At 44.1% G+C, this 20,234-nt stretch overlaps 1 protein-coding gene across 9 annotated transcripts in view; it reads right to left on the bottom strand.

The window, feature by feature from the left end:
* The window catches only part of ZNF462 (zinc finger protein 462), a 187,119-nt gene that overhangs the window by 37,038 nt on the left and 129,847 nt on the right, over nt 1-20,234 (bottom strand). For all 9 annotated transcript variants that reach the window (XR_002181329.2, XM_019966681.2, XM_070795233.1 and 6 more), the window contains 2 exons: nt 7,246-7,513; nt 5,229-5,365 (listed from right to left, as the gene is read on the bottom strand). Coding sequence is in view for 8 of the 9 variants with exons in the window: in XM_019966681.2 (XP_019822240.2) it covers nt 5,229-5,365; nt 7,246-7,513 (405 nt within the window). In the remaining variant the exon portion in view is untranslated. The remainder of the gene's footprint in view (nt 1-5,228; nt 5,366-7,245; nt 7,514-20,234) is intronic.

The raw sequence follows: 20,234 nt of genomic DNA, 5'->3' as shown, positions 1-20,234 counted from the left end.
CTGCTAGAGAAGGAAATGGCAACCCACTCTTGCCTGCAGAGATCCCATGGACAGAGGGGCCTGGTGGGCTACAGTCCATGGGGTTGCAAAGAGTTGGACATGACTGAGCAACCAAAAACATTGATGTACTCTGAAACTATTTCTTCCCTTGTTCACTGTCTCTCTTCCTACTAAAGTTCACACTCCTTCAGTGCCCAAACCTTGTCCGACTCTTCCTGGCAGTATCCCTAGAGCTTAAAGCAATGTTAGCATGTGGTGGGTGTTCAATAAACATTTGTAACATGAATGAAAACCCATCTAACATCATACCACTTTATCCTTGAACCAGAAGTCTCAGGGCTTAATTTTCCCTGGTTACACTGGTCCCATCATGGTGAACCTCATCAAATGTTGATCTGACCTAAGTTCACGGTTCCTCAAAGAGATGGGTCTATAATCCTTGGCTTTATCTCTGCTAAATTAGAACTCTCCAGGTATCTCATCAGTACCCCAGCTTCCCAACTGTCTACAGAGTAGCATTCTACTCCTGCAATGGGATCCAAGCCCTCTTTCATTTGGCCAGAATATACCTTTCTAGCCTTGCCTCCTAGTACCTTCTAATTTCACTCTGTAAACACATCTTCCCTCTACTCACCTGGGTGGTTTGTTAAAATTTTCCTTACACTCTGTAATGAGTCAAATGGAGCCCCCAGAAATTTATGTCCACCTGGCCCCTCAGAATGTAACCTTATTGAGACCTGAGGTCTTCGCATGTTAGTGAAGATAAGGTCGTATGGGATTGGGGTGTGCCCTAAAGTTAGGGCAAGAAGAAGAGAGAACAGAGACACACACACACAGAGAAGAAGGCCATGTGCAGAGGGAGGGAGAGACTGGAGTGATATGGCTACAAGGCAAGGGATGCCAAGCAAAGTCGGGAGCCAGGAGAAGCTGGGAAGAATCTAGGAAGGATTCTCCCCTAGAGTCTTCAGGGGGAACACAGCCCTACGAACAACTGCATTTCAGACTTCTAGGCTCCAAAACGGGAAAAGAATCCATTTCTGTTAAGTCCCCTACATAATGAATACACCCCCCTCAAGTCCTCTCTGACTGCTGAAATCTTATCATGGATCAGTTTGAAAGCTACCCCCCCACCACCACCTTTTTCTACTCCAAACAGAAATACATCTGCCACTGTCAATCTCCTAGGTACTTATCACTCACTATCTTAAACATACTTATGCACACACTTCATCTTCTTGAGGAGGGCAGACTGGCTCTCAGGTACCCCATCTTAACCCAAAGAACCCAGCACGGTACAGCAAGGAGCAACCAAATAATACATGTCTACTGAATGCATAGACCAACAGAAAGCTCTCTTTTGTAGCAGCCAATGTGATTTCTCATTCAGATCACCCAGGAGTGGAATGAATTCCTTTTCCTTCCTCCCTATTTAAATACAGCAATTTGTCTGGACAAAAAGCTAAGGAGACTGTATTCCTGCAAACAGCAGCTTATTCTCAGGGCCAGTTCAGAAGTTGTTTTTCTTGCCATTCATTCCAAGTATTTTAATTAACCAAAGTCTCAGAAAGATCTCTTACTGCAGGCCCCAGAGACCAAAGATGTTTATTCATCCACAGAGTAAGGAGAGCACAGGTGCAGAGAGAGCCACGTCTTGTTACTCTGAGATCAGCCCCAACTCAAAACTGCCAGGCAGACACCCACCAACCCTGTCTTCCTTGTCAAGACTAGCTCCCACTGAGCTGCCATCTTGATGGAGATGGACCCCAAAGCCAGGCCAGGACGCAGATGGCAGACAGGCTATCCCAAAGTGCCCTGCCTCCCTGTGGCTCAGGGGTCCCCATCTCTGACCCCCAACCTTCAGACGACTCTATCCCCAGACCCAGATACCACAGCCACTGGAATGCTCAATGGGGTGATGCCAACCACCTTCCCAAGGGTGAGACAGTGATGCCTGGTGGGTAAAGGCGTGGACTGGGGGTGAGGCAGGCCTGGGATCAGATCCCAGCTGGGTCGCTTATTAGTCATTTGACCTGGGTAAGATGCTCAATCTTTCTGAACCTGTTTTCTCCCTTGTTATCAGGGATAACAGTTAACACCCACCACTTAGGGTTTTGTGAAAATTCCATGAAATGACTCACTGGAAAGCACTTAGCACAGTACCTGCTACCTAAAAAGTCCTCAGTAACAGTAACTATTGCTGTTGCTGTGGGTGTTGTCACTATTACAACAATCCTCAAATACTCATGTTCATATCAGATTGTGCACTTTCTGACCCCAATGAGGACAAATTCTACATATGCTGATGCTTCTTCTAATATAAATTACCTCTGTAAACAAACAGAAAAGACTGTAAATAACCAGTGACAGGCAATACGATGGATGGATCATGGGATCAGAAACCTGGGTTGACACACAGCTTCCCTGCTCACGGGCTGGGTGACTCTGGTGGAACTACTTCTACCTTCACGGGTCCAGCAAGGGGGCTCGGGGGGAGTTCACCACTGTTTTCAGGCTGGGGGCAGCATGCACTAATTCACACAGCCCCCCCCTCAGGAGAACCCCCTGGAGAAACTCCTTTCAGGTTCCAGCACCTCAGATTCTTGAACATGCAAAAGTCTAATGAACACCCAAAATCAAATTGATTCTGTTGCTGTCTCCCCCACAGAGGGCTGGAGTCCCAGGGCTGAGACAGTAGCCCACTGCTAACAAACGCACAGTATCTTGTGGCAGACACTAAAACTCTAGGTGAGTGTTCTCATACTTTCACATGAACTTTCAACTACTTTTCCCTTATTCTGCATTTGCCCCAATCTCCTCTCATTTTTAATCCTACAGTTCTGCACAACTATCTTTAACGTATCTTCAATTTCTTGTGAAATGACCCTAACTGCTAAGTCACTTCAGCCATGTCCAACTCTGTGTGATCCCATAGATGGCAGCCCACCAGGCTCCCCTGTCCCTGGGATTCTCCAGGCAAGAACACTGGAGTGGGTTGCCATTTCCTTCTCCAATGCATGAAAGTGAAAAGTGAAAGTGAAGTCGCTCAGTCGTGTCCGACTCTTAGTGACCCCATGGACTGCAGCCTACCAGGCTCCTCCGTCCATGGGATTTTCCAGGCAAGAGTACTGGAGTGGGGTGCCATTGCCTTCTCCAAAATGACCCTAAAACACTACACTAAAACAAAGAAAAAATAGTTTTTGCCAGCTTCAAGCCTCACATACATGACAGGACTACAGGTCAAAGTATCATGCCCCCCAGTGAGGGAGGATGATGAAGTGACCATGTGTGAGAAGCACTGGGTCAGGTGTGGCGTGCTCCAGGCATTAAGTGTTTCTCTCTGCCTTCTCGTTTCCTGGACTCTCAGCTCAGGGAAGGAAAGTCAGTGAGCTTGCATTAGGCATCAAGACTCTGATCCCAGCAGGCATGTGTGCGTGTAAGTCTCTGCAGTCACGTCCAAGTCTTTGTGACCCCACCGACTGTAGCCCACCAGGCTTCTCTGTCCCTGGGATTCTCCAGGCAAGAATATTGGCGTGGGTTGCCATGCCCCGCTCCCGGGGATCTTTCCGACCCAGGAATCAAACCTGAGTCTCCTGCATCTGCTGCACTGGCTGACAGGTTCTTTATCACTAGTGCCACCTGGGAAGCTTGATCCCAGCAGGCAGCAAATGGAAACTAGACTCCACCGCTGAGGCGGGGTCTTACCGCTCCTGTCTGCTCCACAGTAGCGTGACTCATGGCCTCTTCCAAGCAATGGAGGACATGGAGCCATTGACAGATACATGGGCCCAGGGACCAAAAGCCAGGTGACTGAGGCAGCATACCACAAGGGATCCCAGGAGTTCCTGCCTAAACATTCCTGTACGGCTTACTGGCGGACGTCCTCGCCAGCAGGCATCTCACGTCTCGAGTCTGCCTGGGGAGAAGGGAGACCTAAGGGTGCTGAAGGTTAATCTTCCGTGGGGTCTGCAGCAGACGTGGGTGACATGTCACAAAATGCACCAGCCAAAGGCAGTGGCTCTGGGGAAATGCCCCCTGAATACCCAGCATTTCAGAGTAACATCTCCGCAGGGCAGCAGAAGACACTTAATGCATTTGAGTCTCAGGTGGCAAATACTGAAAAGCATTCCTAGGTTAGAGGCAAAGGAAGGAAGATAGGCAGGAAGAGGAAGCAAAGGAGGGAGGGAGGAAGGAAGCAGAGACAGAAAGGTCAGTAGGTGGAAATAGTAACGGGTATTCTAGTCATCTTTTTCCATCCACCTCTGGCTGGAATCTCTTCCGGACAAAGTATAGTTGTTGCATATTTTTCCTTCCAATGCAGAGGGCACATGTTGTTTAATGGTATTTTGATTGGCCAGCAGTAAACTCAGTTCAAAGAAAAAACCAAAAAGAAATATCCCAATATATCACTAAAAGAAGTATCCCAATATACCAAAGGAACCAGCGTTTACAAACACCCAAGATGCATCCACATGGAACACACTAGACACCCAACACGCCACCTCAGAGGCAGTCATCACGTCTTTATGGAGAAGAGGTGAAACACAAGAGGCTTTAAAAACAGAATTTAAACCCACAGTCTATGGCGTTTAACATGTATCAGACTGGGATTTCCTGGCAGTCCAGTGGTTAAGACTCTGCCCTTCCAATGCAGGGGATGTGGGTTCAGCCTCTGGCTGGGAAACTAAGATGCCACATGCTGTGTGGCACAAAATATTAAAAAAATAAAAATTAACATATATCAGGCTACTTTTAGTTTTAAGAATTTTCTCCATCCACTTCAAGGGAAATCCCACATTCTGCTTTGGAGATCATCATTTTGGTCTTCCTTCAAAGAACTGCTTACAACTACAGGGCTCTTCACCTTTCACCGTTGAGTTCAGCCACCCACTCTGCTTCTCATTCACTCCCTCCTTAGCAAGGTCATGAGAGCAGAAGACCCGGGATGTAAAATCTCTCTCTCACAGGGAAGCCCCGCAGAAGTGTTCACTGCGGACTCCATCACCTTTGCCTCTCTCCAGGTGGAGGAAATCCTCTCAGCAGAAAGATGCTCTTACCCTGTTGGCTGTCACTGGGGTGACCGCTGTGATTTCTTTTGGGGAGATAAGGGAAGGAACAAGGGACTGGGGAAAAGGAGTTGCTGCCACCTTGAGACAGCTTCCCTCTAATGCCACCCGAGCCACCCTCCCTCCACCCCTTGCATCCCAAGAAAACCAAGCTCAGAAGGTTACCTCGGTGCAGCACAATGTGGTCGATCATGTTGCGTTTGTATTTGGTGTGATAGAGGCAGAGAGGACAGCGGAGATCTTTGGGGCCCTCCTCGGGGACCGCCGAATGCCCGGCTTCCACATGCATAGTAAAAGCAGATCTGGGAGGGAGCGGGGAGAAAGGCGATGAGTGGGACCCAGAAGCATCACATTCATACCCCTTGCCGGCAGTCCTATGGAGACACCCTGCTGCGGGGGTGGGTTACCCAAAACTATAGTGGTTCATCGTGCTTGCTGAGCACAAGTTCCTCAATTATTTGGGCAATGACTGAACACTCTTCTGCAGTGCTAAATTTCTTTGGGGGAAATTTTGCTACTTGGCTGGGCTCAGGGTAAGTTTGGAAAAAAAAAAGAAACAGACTCCCCATTTTATTTTTGAAAATGAGCAGTTGCCTGTTAAAAATATAAAACAAAATCCCTACGAGAATGGATTTCTCATCATGCTCGGAAGGAGAAGCTGGGATGATTCATCAGCTGCCTCGGTGACTCTTCCCAGGGAAGGAGGGAGGGCGGGTTGCTTGGGAAAGCAGGAAGGTCAATGACCACGTAAAGATGCTCAGAGCTGTTGTACCAGCTCGAATGTGGAGGGTACCACTGCCTCCCTCGCTCCATCCTTTTTAAAACTTCAAATTTTACAAAGCCTTAAATGTCTCATAAAAATGGATGAAACCCAAAGTTTAATGGGCAAGGTCCTCTTCTTGTTAACCCGAGTGCCTCTCTCTGGGGAAACATGTACACCTGTCAATGGGCCCTTGTTATCTGAGTCCTTCTCGACTTCTCTCAGTTCTAAGGTCACATACATATTTATCTATAAAACAACTGAACCACATTAACAGTCAGAGATGTTACACATTTTCCATCAAATCCCAGTGACTAAGATGTTGCTGGAAAAGAGACTTGTTTTTCTATCAATTCAAGTTTGGAGGGGTTATGAAGCCCATCCTCGCCAGCCTCTCCTTGTGGAGCATGTATTGAAATACTGGAGAGACCTAAAGCCCAGGCCCTGACTGCAACAGGAGCAGATAATAATAGCTTCATACCTGTAATACAGCATCTAATCTCATTATAATAGCTTTCTATGATACAATAACATTTTGCATTTCCTTTGTGTTTCCTTTGTGCCAAGCAGTATGCTAAGCACTTTATAGCTTCATTTATTATTATTTTACTCCTCACAAGAGCCCTATGAGGTATGTACTATTATTATCTTTATTTTACAGATATGGAACCAGAGACACAGACAGGTTTAGTAACTTGTCCAAAGTCACACCAGCAGTAAGTGGCAAAGCTGGGGTTCAAACCCTGGCAGTCAGGCTCCATATTCTACACTAGTAACTATGACCCTAAGTGGAATCTCCCAGGATGAGATGAAATCACAGGAGCTTAGATTAAATGAGAGGAAGCACTCCAATCTTTGTCATACTCAGGAGCAAAAAGGACTGTGGATTATCTTTTTCTATGTGGGGACAATCTTTCTGTGATTGTTCAAACTTAGTCTTCCCAGTGTGAAGTCTTGGTTCTCTTTCAATAATATGATCTTAAGAAATAAGAATTCTTTACAAGGGTAGCAGACTGTCACTATCGCTGGATGTTCTCTCTTGACTTTGACTTTGCTTCTGAGAAGACTGTTTTTCCCAAAGACAAAATAAAAAGTGGGGAGGTGGAGGGCACAGATTTCCAAATGGGAAAATACTCACTGCTTCACACGCTGGGTCAGGGAAATCCTTTACACTTCTTGGGCACCCATTTGCTCTGATTTTTAAACTCATTTGTTCTCATATAGCTCTTCATCCCTTCCCCAAACCTAAAAGCAGTATCTGGAACTAGCCTCTTTTTGTGAAGACTGGACCCGACTTGTTCATCATCCCTTGGGCAGGGCCTCCCTTGAACTCCAGATAGAGGAGTGTAAGGGAAGAGTGTAGTGAGGGGCGGAGCAGGCGCAGCCACCTTGTTTCTCAAGGCTGTTCTTCGCATCACTTACTTAAAGCCTGTGTAAAAGGAGCAGTCTTTGCACTTGAAGAGCTTCTTCCCGCCATGCTTGTCCCTGTAATGGCGCCTGATGCTCTGGATATAGCCAGAGGAGAATTCACAGAATTCGCAGTGAAGAATGGCTTCCGTTTTCTGCTCAGCGCCCCCCGCGGCCCCAGAAAGAGGCACGGGGCTCACACGGCTGTTGTTTCTCGCCAGAGCAGCGGACTGATAGTGGTTCAACTGCTGCTGAACATCTGGAGGCTCAGAGTAGGATGAGTCTGTGGACAGACAGGGGAAAATGACGCCAGACACAGAGAACACAGTGGCCGTCTGACACTTGAAAACCCCTGAAAGAAGTTTCGAGTACTTTTCTCTTAAGGGGGCTGACTGTGATCCCAGCTTTCATCTTCATTTACATTCTACAACGCATCTCTGGGGAAAGGCAGGAAGGGAGGAAGCGTCACTTCTTTTAACCTGACTTTGAGGGTTCATGGCATTTAAAAATAAAATTCTGAGGTTAAAGGTTTCAAAGTGAAGGAAGAAAGTAAACTGTTTTTTAAAGGAAATTGCAGTGTGGCAACAGGCTGCCACAGAATACCCGTCCCTGTAGGTGAGATAAATGAACCCACATAATGTACACAGGCATCCTCATGAGAAAGCAAAGTAGGAGATGCAGTATCTCCAACTTTGCAGAACAGAATTATTCAAGCCAACCGGAAAAAAAAGAAAAAAAAAGGGTCTTCAACAGAAATGCTCAAGCACATGGCACTCACAAATATAAAAATGTTTTATGCCTTCGCTGTCAAGCGATTTAAATTTTAAAATATAAAAATCCAATAGTGTTCTCCAGGAATGGATGTTTAAAGCTTAGTCAGCATTAAGATGGAGATTTATTCATAAATCCCATTAAAATGAAATTCCAAACAAGTCTCCCTGAAAGGTATTTTGAAAGTTTTGCAATTTGGAGGAAAATGTCGGAAGCGACAGGCACAAATCTTAAGCCTGTGAAGCTCTGCTGGCATGCGGTGGGGAAATCTGATGTAAAAGGTAGGTGAGAAAAATCTCAGTTTCCTCTTTAAATAATTTTTTTTTTTAAGTTTTAGAAAGAGAAAGGAAGTGAAAAATAAAAGGTCTTCAACCTTTTCCCAACACACCGGTCTGAATGTTGAAGTCAGGAATTCACCAGCACTTGTCATCAGCATTGTCCCGTATAACCTATGGCTACCCATGAATGACACAGATGGGCTCTGTGAATCCCATACAGATGAATCTCAGTGTAACTTTCCTTGAAAAGGAAACAAAGGGCTCTTTTCTTACGCTTTTCAAAAAAGCAGGGGTGAAATGGGACAGAAACTGTACCAGCCTCCTCCTGATTTGATGGACACTTAATTTTCCAAAGTGTGACTCCCCCAGGTGGGACACGTGGGGGCTCTGTAAAAACCCACATTTGATGAAACTGGTACCATCCATCCCGTCGGCCTCTTTGAAAGGAAAAACAATGACAGCAGCTTCCTGTATTGTGGGGCCACCTCCTGTTTTCAAAACACTAAAATACCTCCCCTTCTTGTTTTCTCCTCCCCCTCCTCAATTTGTATTCCTCAGGATTGAGGAAAAGAAAAAAAAAAAAAACCCTTTGGAAATTGTAAACAAACCTGCCATACACACACACAAATAAAACAAAAGGAAACTTGAACAATATCTCCGAGCCTCCATGGGTTCATTACCAGGTGTAAACCGAAGACAAAGGAAGAAAGAAATGACACAACTGAATTCATTTCACCCGATTCTTTTTATCTCCTTTTTCTTTATTCCTCGACCCTAGTTGATGAACCCACTCAGGATGAGAATAATGCAATTGTCAACTTCTCTTTCTTTCCCTCAATAGCAGGTTTGTTTACCATTTCATGGATTGTTTGAGATGTTTTCTATTTAAGCTCTCAACACTAGTTTCTGTTTAAGACACACACACAATGAAGCAAAAGGCACTCTCTGCCCGCCTCTCTTGTTAACAGGAACGTGAGCTCCTGGGTAAGCACCACCACCCTGGTCAGCCCTAACCTCTGGGCAGCACTGGTTCTGGCTTGACCTCAGTTCTGTAGGAAAGAAATTCTGCTACTGACAAGGCCAAAGTCAGGTCCAACTGCCCTGAGTTGTTGACCATTCACAAGTCTACCTAGAGACCAAGTCAAAGGAACAGTCCATTTCTCAGTAAGCAGCTACCACTGCCTCCAAGGTGGGCTTCCCAGGTGGCTCAGTGGTAAAAATTCTGCCTACCAATGCAGGAGATGCAGGAGAATTGGGCTCTATCCCTGGGTGGGGAAGATCCCCTGGAGAAGGAAATGGCAACCCACTCCAGTATTCCTGGAGAATCCCATAGATGGAGGAGCCTGGTGAGTTCATGGGGTTACAAAGAGTTGGATACGACTGAGCGCCTGAACAAAAACTGCCTCCAAGACTCAGCACCCGCTTCAGTGAGGCCCACAAGTTAGCACGGATGCTACCCTGGACACAAGACACTGGACAGCTTCAATCCCTTTATACCAAAATCACAAAGCGGCTCCTAATGTGATGATAAACCAGGTCTATCTGTCTCCCCTACCTTTCATCACCCCTAGTCTAGCACATGAACAACTCTCTTGGGTAAACTTTCCCAAGCATTTGACAATACGTTTTTTCTCGTTTCTAGGGACTAAGGCATATTAATTACTCCATCGCAAAAAAACAAATTCTTCGATTTTCACACCGGTACTTCTGTGATATGAAACTTGAAGAAATAAAAATGCAAGAAGTCGTGGAGAAAGCATTCCAAGAGAGGAAATTCATCACCTGTCTCAAATGGCAGTGTGAAAAGAACAACTCTACATACCTGTGTCATAAAATCCTTCTTTCCTGGTTAGAATCAGGTGGGCAGGTTTATTTACAAAAATAAGCAGATCCCACCACTTAGGATACATTTGAAAGAATGCCAAGGTGACAATTTTGGGGTCTCCTGAGAGCTTTATTGTCCTCTATCATGCCAAGACACACTCTTCCTCGCTCTCACTTGGAGTTTGTGAATAATACAAGCTTTAACACTTCAGGCACTAAAATGACAAAGATGTGAGTATATCTGATTTCACTTATCCCCAAAAAGTCTATCTACTGAGCTACATAAAATCCCAGTTTGTTCACGAGGCCTGGCCAGAAGAGCAGAAGAGGGTGGTTTTGTGCCCAGTTAGAAAGACAAACAGATTGTTAGCAGTGAAGGGTATGTCACATAAGTTAAAAATCATCATTAAGGCTATTTTCTTTCATTCCAAGCTTAAGAAAGGAAAGCAAAAAAAGAAACCCTGTGCTTGCTCAGAGGGCCCAACTTGTGGTCATGGGAACATACAGCAGGTGGAGTACAGGAGAGTGAATCCAGAGAAAAGCCCTGTACCCAACTGCTGGCCACACAAGTTCCCTCTTTACCCCTGGCATGGCCAGATATATCTACAATGGAACCAACAGCCAAGAGGGTGTCAGTCCATCCATTCTTAATCCAACCCTGAGATGTGCAGTTCAGCAAAGAATGTTGGTCTCTGACTTCCGACTACTTATACACAAGAGTCTGTAAGGCCTCCTCAGATGACCATTTTGCCTTTTTAAGGTCTTACAAATAGCTGAGAAAAGAAAAGAAGTAAAAGGCAAAGGAGAAAAGGAAAGATATATCCATTTGAATGCAGAGTTTCAAAGAATAGCAAGGAGAGATAAGGAAGCCTTCCTGTGTGATCAATGCAAAGAAATAGAGGAAAACAATAGAATGGGAAAGACTAGAGATCTCTTCAAGAAAATCAGAGATACCAAGGGAACATTTCATGCAAAGATGGGCATAATTAAGGACAGAAATGGTATGGACCTAACAGAAGCAGAAGATATTAAGAAGAGGTGGCAAGAATACACAGAAGAACTGTACGAAAAAGATCTTCATGACCCAGATAACCACAATGGTGTGATCACTCACCTAGAGCCAGACATCCTGGAATGCTAAGTCAAGTGGGTCTTAGGAAGCATCACTATGAACAAAGCCAGTGGAGGTGATGGAATTCCAGTTGAGCTATTTCAAATCCTAACAGATGATGCTGTTAAAGTGCTACACTCAATATGTCAGCAAATTTGGAAACTCAGCAGTGGCCACAGGACTGGAAAAGGTCAATTTTCATTCTAATCCCAAAGAAAGGCAATGACAAAGAATGTTCAAACTAAGACACAATTGCACTCATCTCACAAGCCAGCGAAGTAATGCTCAAAATTCTCCAAGCCAGGCTTCATCAGTATGTGAACAGAGAACTTGCAGATGTTCAAGCTGGACTTGGAAGAGGAACCAGAGATCAAATTACCAACATCCCCTGGATCACAGAAAAAGCAATAGAGTTCAAGAAAAACATCTACCTCTGCTTCATTGATTACGCCAAAGCCTTTGACTGTGTGGATCACAACAAACTGTGGAAAATTCTTCAAGAGATGGGAATACCAGACCATCTTACCTGCCTCCTGAGAAATCTGTATGCAGGTCAGGAAGCAACAGTTCAAACTGGACATGTAACAAAGGACTGGTTCCAAATTGGAAAAGGAGTATGTCAAGGCTGTATATTATCACCCTGCTTATTTAACTTATATGCAGAGTACATCACATGAAATGCCAGGCTGGATAAAGCACAAGATGGAATCAAGATTGCCAGAGGAAATATCAATAACCTCAGATATGCAGAAAACACAACCCTTATGGCAGAAAGAGAAGAGGAACTAAAGAGCCTCTTGATGAAAGTCAAAGAGAAGAGTGAAAAAGCTGGCTTAAAATTCAACATTTAAAAAACTAAGATCATGGCATCTGGTCCCAACACTTCATTGCAAATAGATGGGGAAACAATGGAAACCGTGAGACTTTATTTTTTGGGGCTCCAAAATCACTGCAGATGGTGACTACAGCCATGAAATTAAAAGACGCTTGCTCCTTAGAAGAAAAGCTATGACCAACCTAGACAGTCCATTAAAAATCAGAGACATTACTTTGCCAACAAAGGTCCATCTAGTCAAAGCTATGGTTTTTCCAATAGTCATGTATGGATGTGACAGTTGGACTATAAAGAAAGCTGAGTGCTGAAGAATTGATGCTTTTGAACTGCAGTGTTGGAGAAGACTCTTGAAAGTCCCTTGGACTGACTGCAAAGAGATCAAACCAGTGAATCTTTAAGGAAATCAGTCCTGACTGTTCACTGGAAGGACTGATGCTGAAGCTGAAGCTCCAATACTTAGGGTCACCTGATGCAAGGAACTGACTCATTAGAAAAGACCATGATGCTGGGAGAGGTTGAAGGCAGGAGTAGAAGGGAATGACAGAGGATGAGATGGTTGGATGGCATCACTGACTTGATGGACATGAGTTTGAGCAAGTTCTGGGAGTTGGTGATGGACAGAGAAGCCTGGTGTGCTGCAGTCCATGGGGTCTCAGAGTCGGACACAACTGAGTAACTGAACTGAACTGATAGACAGAGTTTAGGAAATTAAATTATGATTTATAATTGCAGTTATAAAATAAATTTAACTAAGTTACATGGAGCTATTCATTTTGTAAACTGTCTATAATAGGAAACTGATTTTGTAAAAGCAGGCTCACACTAGAACTTTAGCGTGGACAGCTACAGCGTTCTAGGTGTGGGTTTGGAAGTTACCAACAGCCAGCACTGAATTCCCAAAACTACTGCGTATGGCATAGATTCTCATCCCAGTTTTACCAATGAGGTTGTTGGGGCTGAGAATGGTTGGCTACACAGGTACTGAGAGGCAGAGGTAGGATTTGAACAAAGATCTGTCTGACTTTAAAATATGAGTCTTGTCTATTACGCATCTATACTCAACAGGTTGACCTCTGGGGTCCCACAATGCAAGTCAGAAGAACACCAAATAACACCTGAGTGTTCCATTGGCAACACACTCATAGCAGAGAGGAGAAAGAGAAGGTGGCACAAAGACAGAAAGTAACATCCAAACGGAGAGAAATTAGAGAGAAAATAACATTCAACTGAATACCAATAAAACACTAAAATGAGCGCATGGGGAAGAAAAGAATCAACAAGGTAAGATTCCTGGGAAAGAAAAAGAATAGCCAACATTTCAAAATGCTCTATAAAAACACACAAAAACCCAGCAGGTATTTGCATACACGTGCTGCGCAGGTAAGCACGGCCAAGCACCCAGAACTGGAGATGTGCCGGCCCACATGTCCTTCGATTAGATGCTGGATAAACTGCCCTCAAATAATCATGCTCTAACATGCCTTAGGGGGAACTTGGCTGGGAAAGAAAGGTATCCGAATACCAATGGGAGACGGGTGCTCTCTGTGGCTCTTGGACAGCTCAGGACTTCAAACCATAGAAAGCGTTAAGTTTCAGATTTGACCTCCTGCCACTCCCATTCAGTCAGGTTCCTGGAGAAATGGGAAAGTTCTGACTCTCATTCCAGTTCCCCAGAATTCTGGGCAAACCAATGTTAAGTATCCATTCACAGAGTTTTTTTCTTTTTTCTCCAAAAACGCACCAGCACAGAAACGATCACTGGAAATCTTTTGAACTCTGGAAGAACAATAAACCATGACAGAATGAAGCTTGCTTGAATATTCTGACTCTACAAACACTTGGTGGACACCCTCTTCGTGCCAGGCCATGAGCAGGCTCTAGGGACTCAAAGTCAAAGAAGGTGTGAGGTGGGACTTCCCTGGCAGTACAGTGGTTAGGACTCCACGCTTTTACTGCTGGAGTCCCGGGTTCAATCCCTAGTCAGGGCATCCCACAAACCACGTGGTCAAAAAAGTCAAGGCACAGGGGGTGGGGGTTTGATACCCGGTCAGGGGATCCCCCCAGTCATGAGGCACAGCCAGAAAGAAAGAAAAAAGGCACTAGAGGCGCCTTCCACAAGCCCAGATCTAGAGACACAGAGTAGCTGGCTGTTACGGAAATACATGCCTGCTCCACATCTAACACACTTCCCGCCACTGACTGAAGGAGTAAAAGAAGCCAAGAGAACAAATGATCAGTAACAGGGGAGTTTAACTATTGCAACATTAAGGAAGACACAGGGAAGAGTTAAGAGTCAATTGAGCAGTAAATTGTGGGAGGACAGCCCCCTAACGTGCTGAGTGACCTAAAAAGGAGGCTGTACAAGAGGATCAATTCTCAATTTTCTACAGCTCTGCAGAGAAGGTGTGAGTGAAGGTGAAAAAGTGGCAGAAGTACCTTGGTGCCAGCAACCACATTTTATTTGAGCTAGATTTTCAAGCAGACTTAGAAGAGAGGCTCTTGCATCAGGGAGAAAGTACCAGGAGAAAATAAAAGACAAGAAGATTTCAGGCAAGCAAATGTTAGATGTGGGTGTGGGGGGTGGGGGATGGTTAAATGACACCCATTCATTCAGTAAACATTTACTGAGTATATAAGTCCACGTGAGACCCTGTTCTGGAACAGGTGGATGCGGTCCCTGCCCTCAAGCAACTCACCATCTCAGGCAGACGTGTAAATAATTGATGGGGACACCCTGCACCCCCAGAGAAGTCTTAAGGGAGCACTTATCTCCATGGTCCTAGTGGAGAAGACAAAATCAGCCATACACGGTGACTGACGGAAATGGGAGTGAGAGAGACAGAAGGAGGATGTCAAGAAAACCTTGATTTCCACTAATAAATGGAATTAGTATCAGCTAGGGTGTCTATTAACGAAAGCAACACCAAACATGGAGCTACCTAAGTGTTCAGCTCACCACACCTCCATCTTTAGTCATAAATAGAAATTAAAACAACTACATTCTTTTCACAACAGGGAAAAAAGTGACTTAATGCCTACAGGGAAAAGAAAGAAAGATCAGAGGATGAGTCTGAGTGGGAAACTGTACACTGGAGGCTGAAAGAGATCGCTTAGGGGAAGATTAAACATCTTCAGATCCTAAAATAGCATAGTGTTCAAAATGATGAACGGATTATGATTTTCTTCAGAAAAGCAGGTGATTTGGCAACTAAAGGTTGGCAGTGTAAGAAAACAGAAACAGAATATTACCTGTAGATAATTTAACAACAAATTTTGTAAATGCCCAAAGTTAGGGGGTTGGAAAGTGTGCAAGTATTAGTGGTTCAGTCATGTCTGACTCTCTGTGACCCCATGGACTATAGTCCTCCAGGCTTCTCTGTCCATGGAATTCGCTAGGCAAGAATGCTGGAGTGAGTTACCGTTTTCTTTTCTCCAGGGGATCTTCCCAACTCAGGGATTGAACCCAAGTTCCCTTCATTGCAGGCAGATTCTTTACCATCTGAGACACTAGGGAAGCCCATGGGGGTGGGACCTAAATGTGCTGGAAATACATCCTATTGTTTCTGGAAAAAGACTGACAAAGGCACACTAACAATGGTAAGAGAGCAGGCTAAAGACACACTTCAGTTAATAGCCAAGAAGCTTCTGGAACAGCATCAGGTCCCATCATACAACGGCTAAGAAACCCAGGCAAAGGACAAAAGGGTCCAAGGATTTCCATGGACATTACAGCAATGCAGGGATCTGCTGGTAATGAGATAAGAGAACCTTCCTACTTTATTGGCAAACTTAGACCGGACCTGAGTTCATCTAAAGCTGAAAAATGGTGTCTGGCAGACGCCTTAAACTCAGCATGCTGCATACAGCCACCATCTTTGCTCAAACATCTCCTCTGGTGCTCCGAATGTGCGACAGTGACTCAACGCTTCATTCAAGCCCAAAGTGTGGGACTCCTCCTTCCAACTGTCAGGCATTTCTTATGGTAGCACATTTCCCAGAGACACAGATCACTTCTCACTTCCAATCACCTTCCTCTCCAGGCCCCTGCCTTCCTTTCTCACTGTTCATTCAGGTCCATAGAACCCATATGGGCATCTCTAACACCCTATGAGCTGGTCTTTCTTCCTTCTAGATCTATTCTACTTTGGCAAGTGTACATGTCACAGACATATAATGTATATCACTTTTTACAGGAATATGATAATGATGCCCCAGGGCTCAAGGATAAGGTCTATTCCTTGGTACACATAGCTCAGTAGTTTGGTCTCACCCTGTGCTTCCAGCCTCACTTTTAGTTAATTTCCAATTCCTTGCACTTTCTACATATATCATCGTTGGGAATCCGTGGTCAAGAACTACCCGAGGCTCTTCCTCTTCTTCATGCCCAGCAAACCCCTACCCATCCTTCAAAGCCCAGCCCAACCCTTCCCTCCCAAACCCAGACAGAAACCTTCTCTCCTCTGTGTTTTGCCAACACACATTGTGATCCTCACCTGGACCTTATCAGACTTCAGCTTACACTTATAAGTTCTCTTAAGCAACCTCCACCAACAAACTTGGGCATATCAATGCCTTGACCTTAAAGCATTCCATTGCAACAGGAAACGGGCTGGTTGTTGGGACTTTCTCTATCAGGCCGACCCATTTTTGCTTTCAGCAGTTGTGTTAATACTAACAAAAATCAGTCTTATTTTCTCTTAAATTTTTTTGTACTTGTTATATTTATAATTGAGCTTATTCAACTTAATTAATATTACTAAAAAGGATGAAAGATGGGTATAAAAATTTCCATTTCTATGAAAGCTATGAAAATGCTTTGAAAAGATTTGAGAAAGTTGCTAAAAAAAATTATTGTCAAATTACATTTTGGCAAGATAAAAGATTAAAGAGAACATAAAAATCTAGAAGGACTCTGCTCTAAGACTCTTTCATAAATGTCTAAATTATCATTCAACTTAAAAGAAACCTAAAACCAGAACTAGTATAGGTGATTGTGGTTTATGCAAGACAGAAAAACGGGGAATTCAATCAGAAGACCAAGCTTGATCCTACAACACAATCCTGATGAATGAATTTTTTTTATTTTTTGGCTGAACCGCACGTGGGATCTTAGTTCCCGACCAGAGATTGAACCCATGCCCCCTGCAGTGGAAGTGTGGAGTCTTAACCACTGGACTGCCAAGGAAGTCCCTGAATGAATGCACTTTTAAATGAAAATAAAACACTTAAGGCATTTTCAAAAGGATTCCCTGCATTAAGAAAATTTCACATATTACTGGGAAACCAGGTCTGATTATATCAAATAAGTTTCAACTGTATCTGTCCATATGTTTGTCCCTACGCTTTGTTGCTCAGTAGTATCCAACTCTTTGTGACCCCATGGACTGTAGCCCACCAGGCTCCTCGGTCCCTGGGATTTTTCAGGCAAGAAAACTGGAGTGGGCTGCTATTTCCTTCTCCAATGTTTGACTCTATTTTATATTAATTCAGAAAATACTTATTGAGAGGCTTTTATTTCTAAGGCACTTGGGGTACCTTTCAGTGAAAAAAAAAAAAAGGCAAGGATCCTTGCCCTCATGGGACTTACATTTTAGATGGACAGGAATAGTATCCTGTGTGCTTTTATAGCCAGAGACTGACAGTCCTTTCATTAAAAAAAGGTACTTAAGAAAATGTTTGTTGGATTGAATTTGTGAGCAATTTTCTTATATTCTACCCTATACCTCTGTCTATCTAAGTTACAAAAAACTGTATGTCACATAGAGCTGTCAAGATGATTCACAGATTCAAAAGATTTATTTAAGATTTCTTAGGTTCTATCTGAATTCGTTTGAAACTCAGTTTCTTTCTCAAGATACCTGCTGTTCGCTTCATGTTAACAGGGAACAGAATGTGGTGCCCACAACACGACCAACTACAAATCACCAATGCAACTTCCCAAGTGTTTCCTTGGAAGATTCTCAAAAAGGCTCTCCAGATAAAAGACTGGGCCATTCTGAAGGAAAACTACTAGAAACTAAGCTTTGGAACACAAGCCATTTCAGCTCCTCCTGGATAGTATCTAAAGGGGGAACATAAATCTCTAGAGGCAGCCATGTGACTTTATTTCCTTCTTTTGATTATGCCTTGAAAATCTCCAGGCCAAGGACTCCGGCACCTCCTTGTCTTCTGTCATCAGGAGAGTTCTCTGGCCTGGGTGCACAAGATTATGATACAATGACCAGGAGGACAATGGGCGCTGGATGACTATATATAGGAATTCTGGGCTTGGTTGTCATGGAGGCAAACGGAAAAACAAATGCCTAATCCTGAAAATAAGGTTGAGGCCAAACTTGAAGGAAACACACACTGAAAACTTCCTGTCATTCTGATGAGTAAAAACAAAACCTTGAAATATGATCAGGGAAAACAAAACAAAAAGTTAAGTCTTCAAAATGACAAAAACAGTATTTAAAAAAAAAAAAAAAGAGCCACTGTCCCTTTTTGAGATTTAGTATCTCATAATCCGTAAGGTCACTGAAAGGATCTCTCAAAGGCCTTACTGGCAAGAAGCTTCATGTTCTCATTTTCTCTATATTTTGGCAGGGAATTCAGGCAAGTCTGATCTAAAACAGAAGATTCCTGGACTTGCAAGTCATTAGGTTCTGTCGTGGGGGACAAGACAATCTGTCTCTGTATCATTTTTCCACAGTGGCATCACCATCCACCCAACCAAATCAAAACGAATCTTTGATTCATTTCTCTTCCATTGAAGGACTGAGAAAGCCCTATTGGTTCAACCTCCTGTAAAGCCCATATCTGTGACCCACTCACGGTTGCACAGCTCCTGCTTCTGGTTCAGGTCCCTGTGGCTGCTTGTGTAAACTTGCATTGCAGGATGTTCCTAATTGGCTTTCTATCTTCAAGCGTCTTCTCCCCCTAAGTTCCCTTTGTTTTCTAAAAGTATGATCAAGGTATTCATGTCTTCTTACAAGGAAAATGTCCAACCTCTGAACAGCGGTGTCCCAGCCCACCTTCATCTTCCCAGACCTACCTCAGTCCACACCCACCCTGCTCCCACTCCGTGCTACTCTCAGCCACGCGGAAGGTTTCTAACATTCACTGCGTGTGGTCTTTTTCACCGTTTCCTTGAATATCCCTGCAATATCCTTCTTCCACTTCTCAGCCTGGCAAATTCATCTTTCAAGACTGAATTCAGTTCAAATTTACCATCACTATGCAGATCTTCCTTGATCTTTCTAGATACACTTCTTCAATTCCCCCTTCACGCTCTCCTGCATGCAGGTTAATTTATTTTTGCCTCCAGCAGACTATGATCTCTTTGCAAGTAGGATATCTGTGCATGCACACATCCATCCATCCATCTATCCATCACATTTTTTTAAAGTTCATTATCTCCCAGAACTTAGTTCAGGGCCTGAGCCAAAAGAGGTGCTCAATAAACATGGTATAAAGAGCCCAAAAGAGTTCAAACTGGGAAAACTGCTTTGGAAAACCAAGATTTAACAGGAAAATCCAATTAACCAAATGTCACTCTCTCTTTGAACACTGAAGTTAATAGAGCCGGCCCACTGAAATAGTGATCCACTTTTACTGAAATATGTCTGGGGCTTTTTTTTTTTAATTACCCGAAGAATGACTTCTGGAACATCTGAAAATTTGAATGGCAGGAAATTCATGATCCATGGCCATCCCAAGAAGTCACAGGCATAATTTCTGGTTTTCACCCTAAATCAGCAATAAGTCTAAACTCTGAAATAGATGGTATCAGGACATGTGGGAGCCACTTCAGATGAATCAGTATGCAGCTCTCTCTCCTTTTTTGTACCCACTGGCAGGCACAGATCTGTGGTAGGTACAGATGTTTGCAAAATGCGCAGGTGTAAGGGTACCATGCATTTAAATGCACCATGACTTTGCTACCACCGTCAGTTCCTAAGGCCATGAGAATAGACGCCTCTGCAATCCAGGATGTGTTCTTGGATGACACTCAGCAGTGCATCCTCACTGCATGAAATACCAGTTCTCCTCCACCATGGATACACTCTCCTCCCAGATACGTAGGGTAAGGTTATTTATTTTGTGGAAGGACTTCTGGTAGCTCAGAAAAGCAGAGACGGTTTCATGTCATCCAGCCAGTAAACGGAGAGACAGGAACATAACCCAGGGCTCCTGCATGCCCCAG

Source organism: Bos indicus, chromosome 8, assembly GCF_029378745.1.
Source record: "Bos indicus isolate NIAB-ARS_2022 breed Sahiwal x Tharparkar chromosome 8, NIAB-ARS_B.indTharparkar_mat_pri_1.0, whole genome shotgun sequence".
NCBI classification, from domain to species: domain Eukaryota; kingdom Metazoa; phylum Chordata; class Mammalia; order Artiodactyla; family Bovidae; genus Bos; species Bos indicus.
This window is presented reverse-complemented; position numbering and strand designations above follow the sequence as displayed.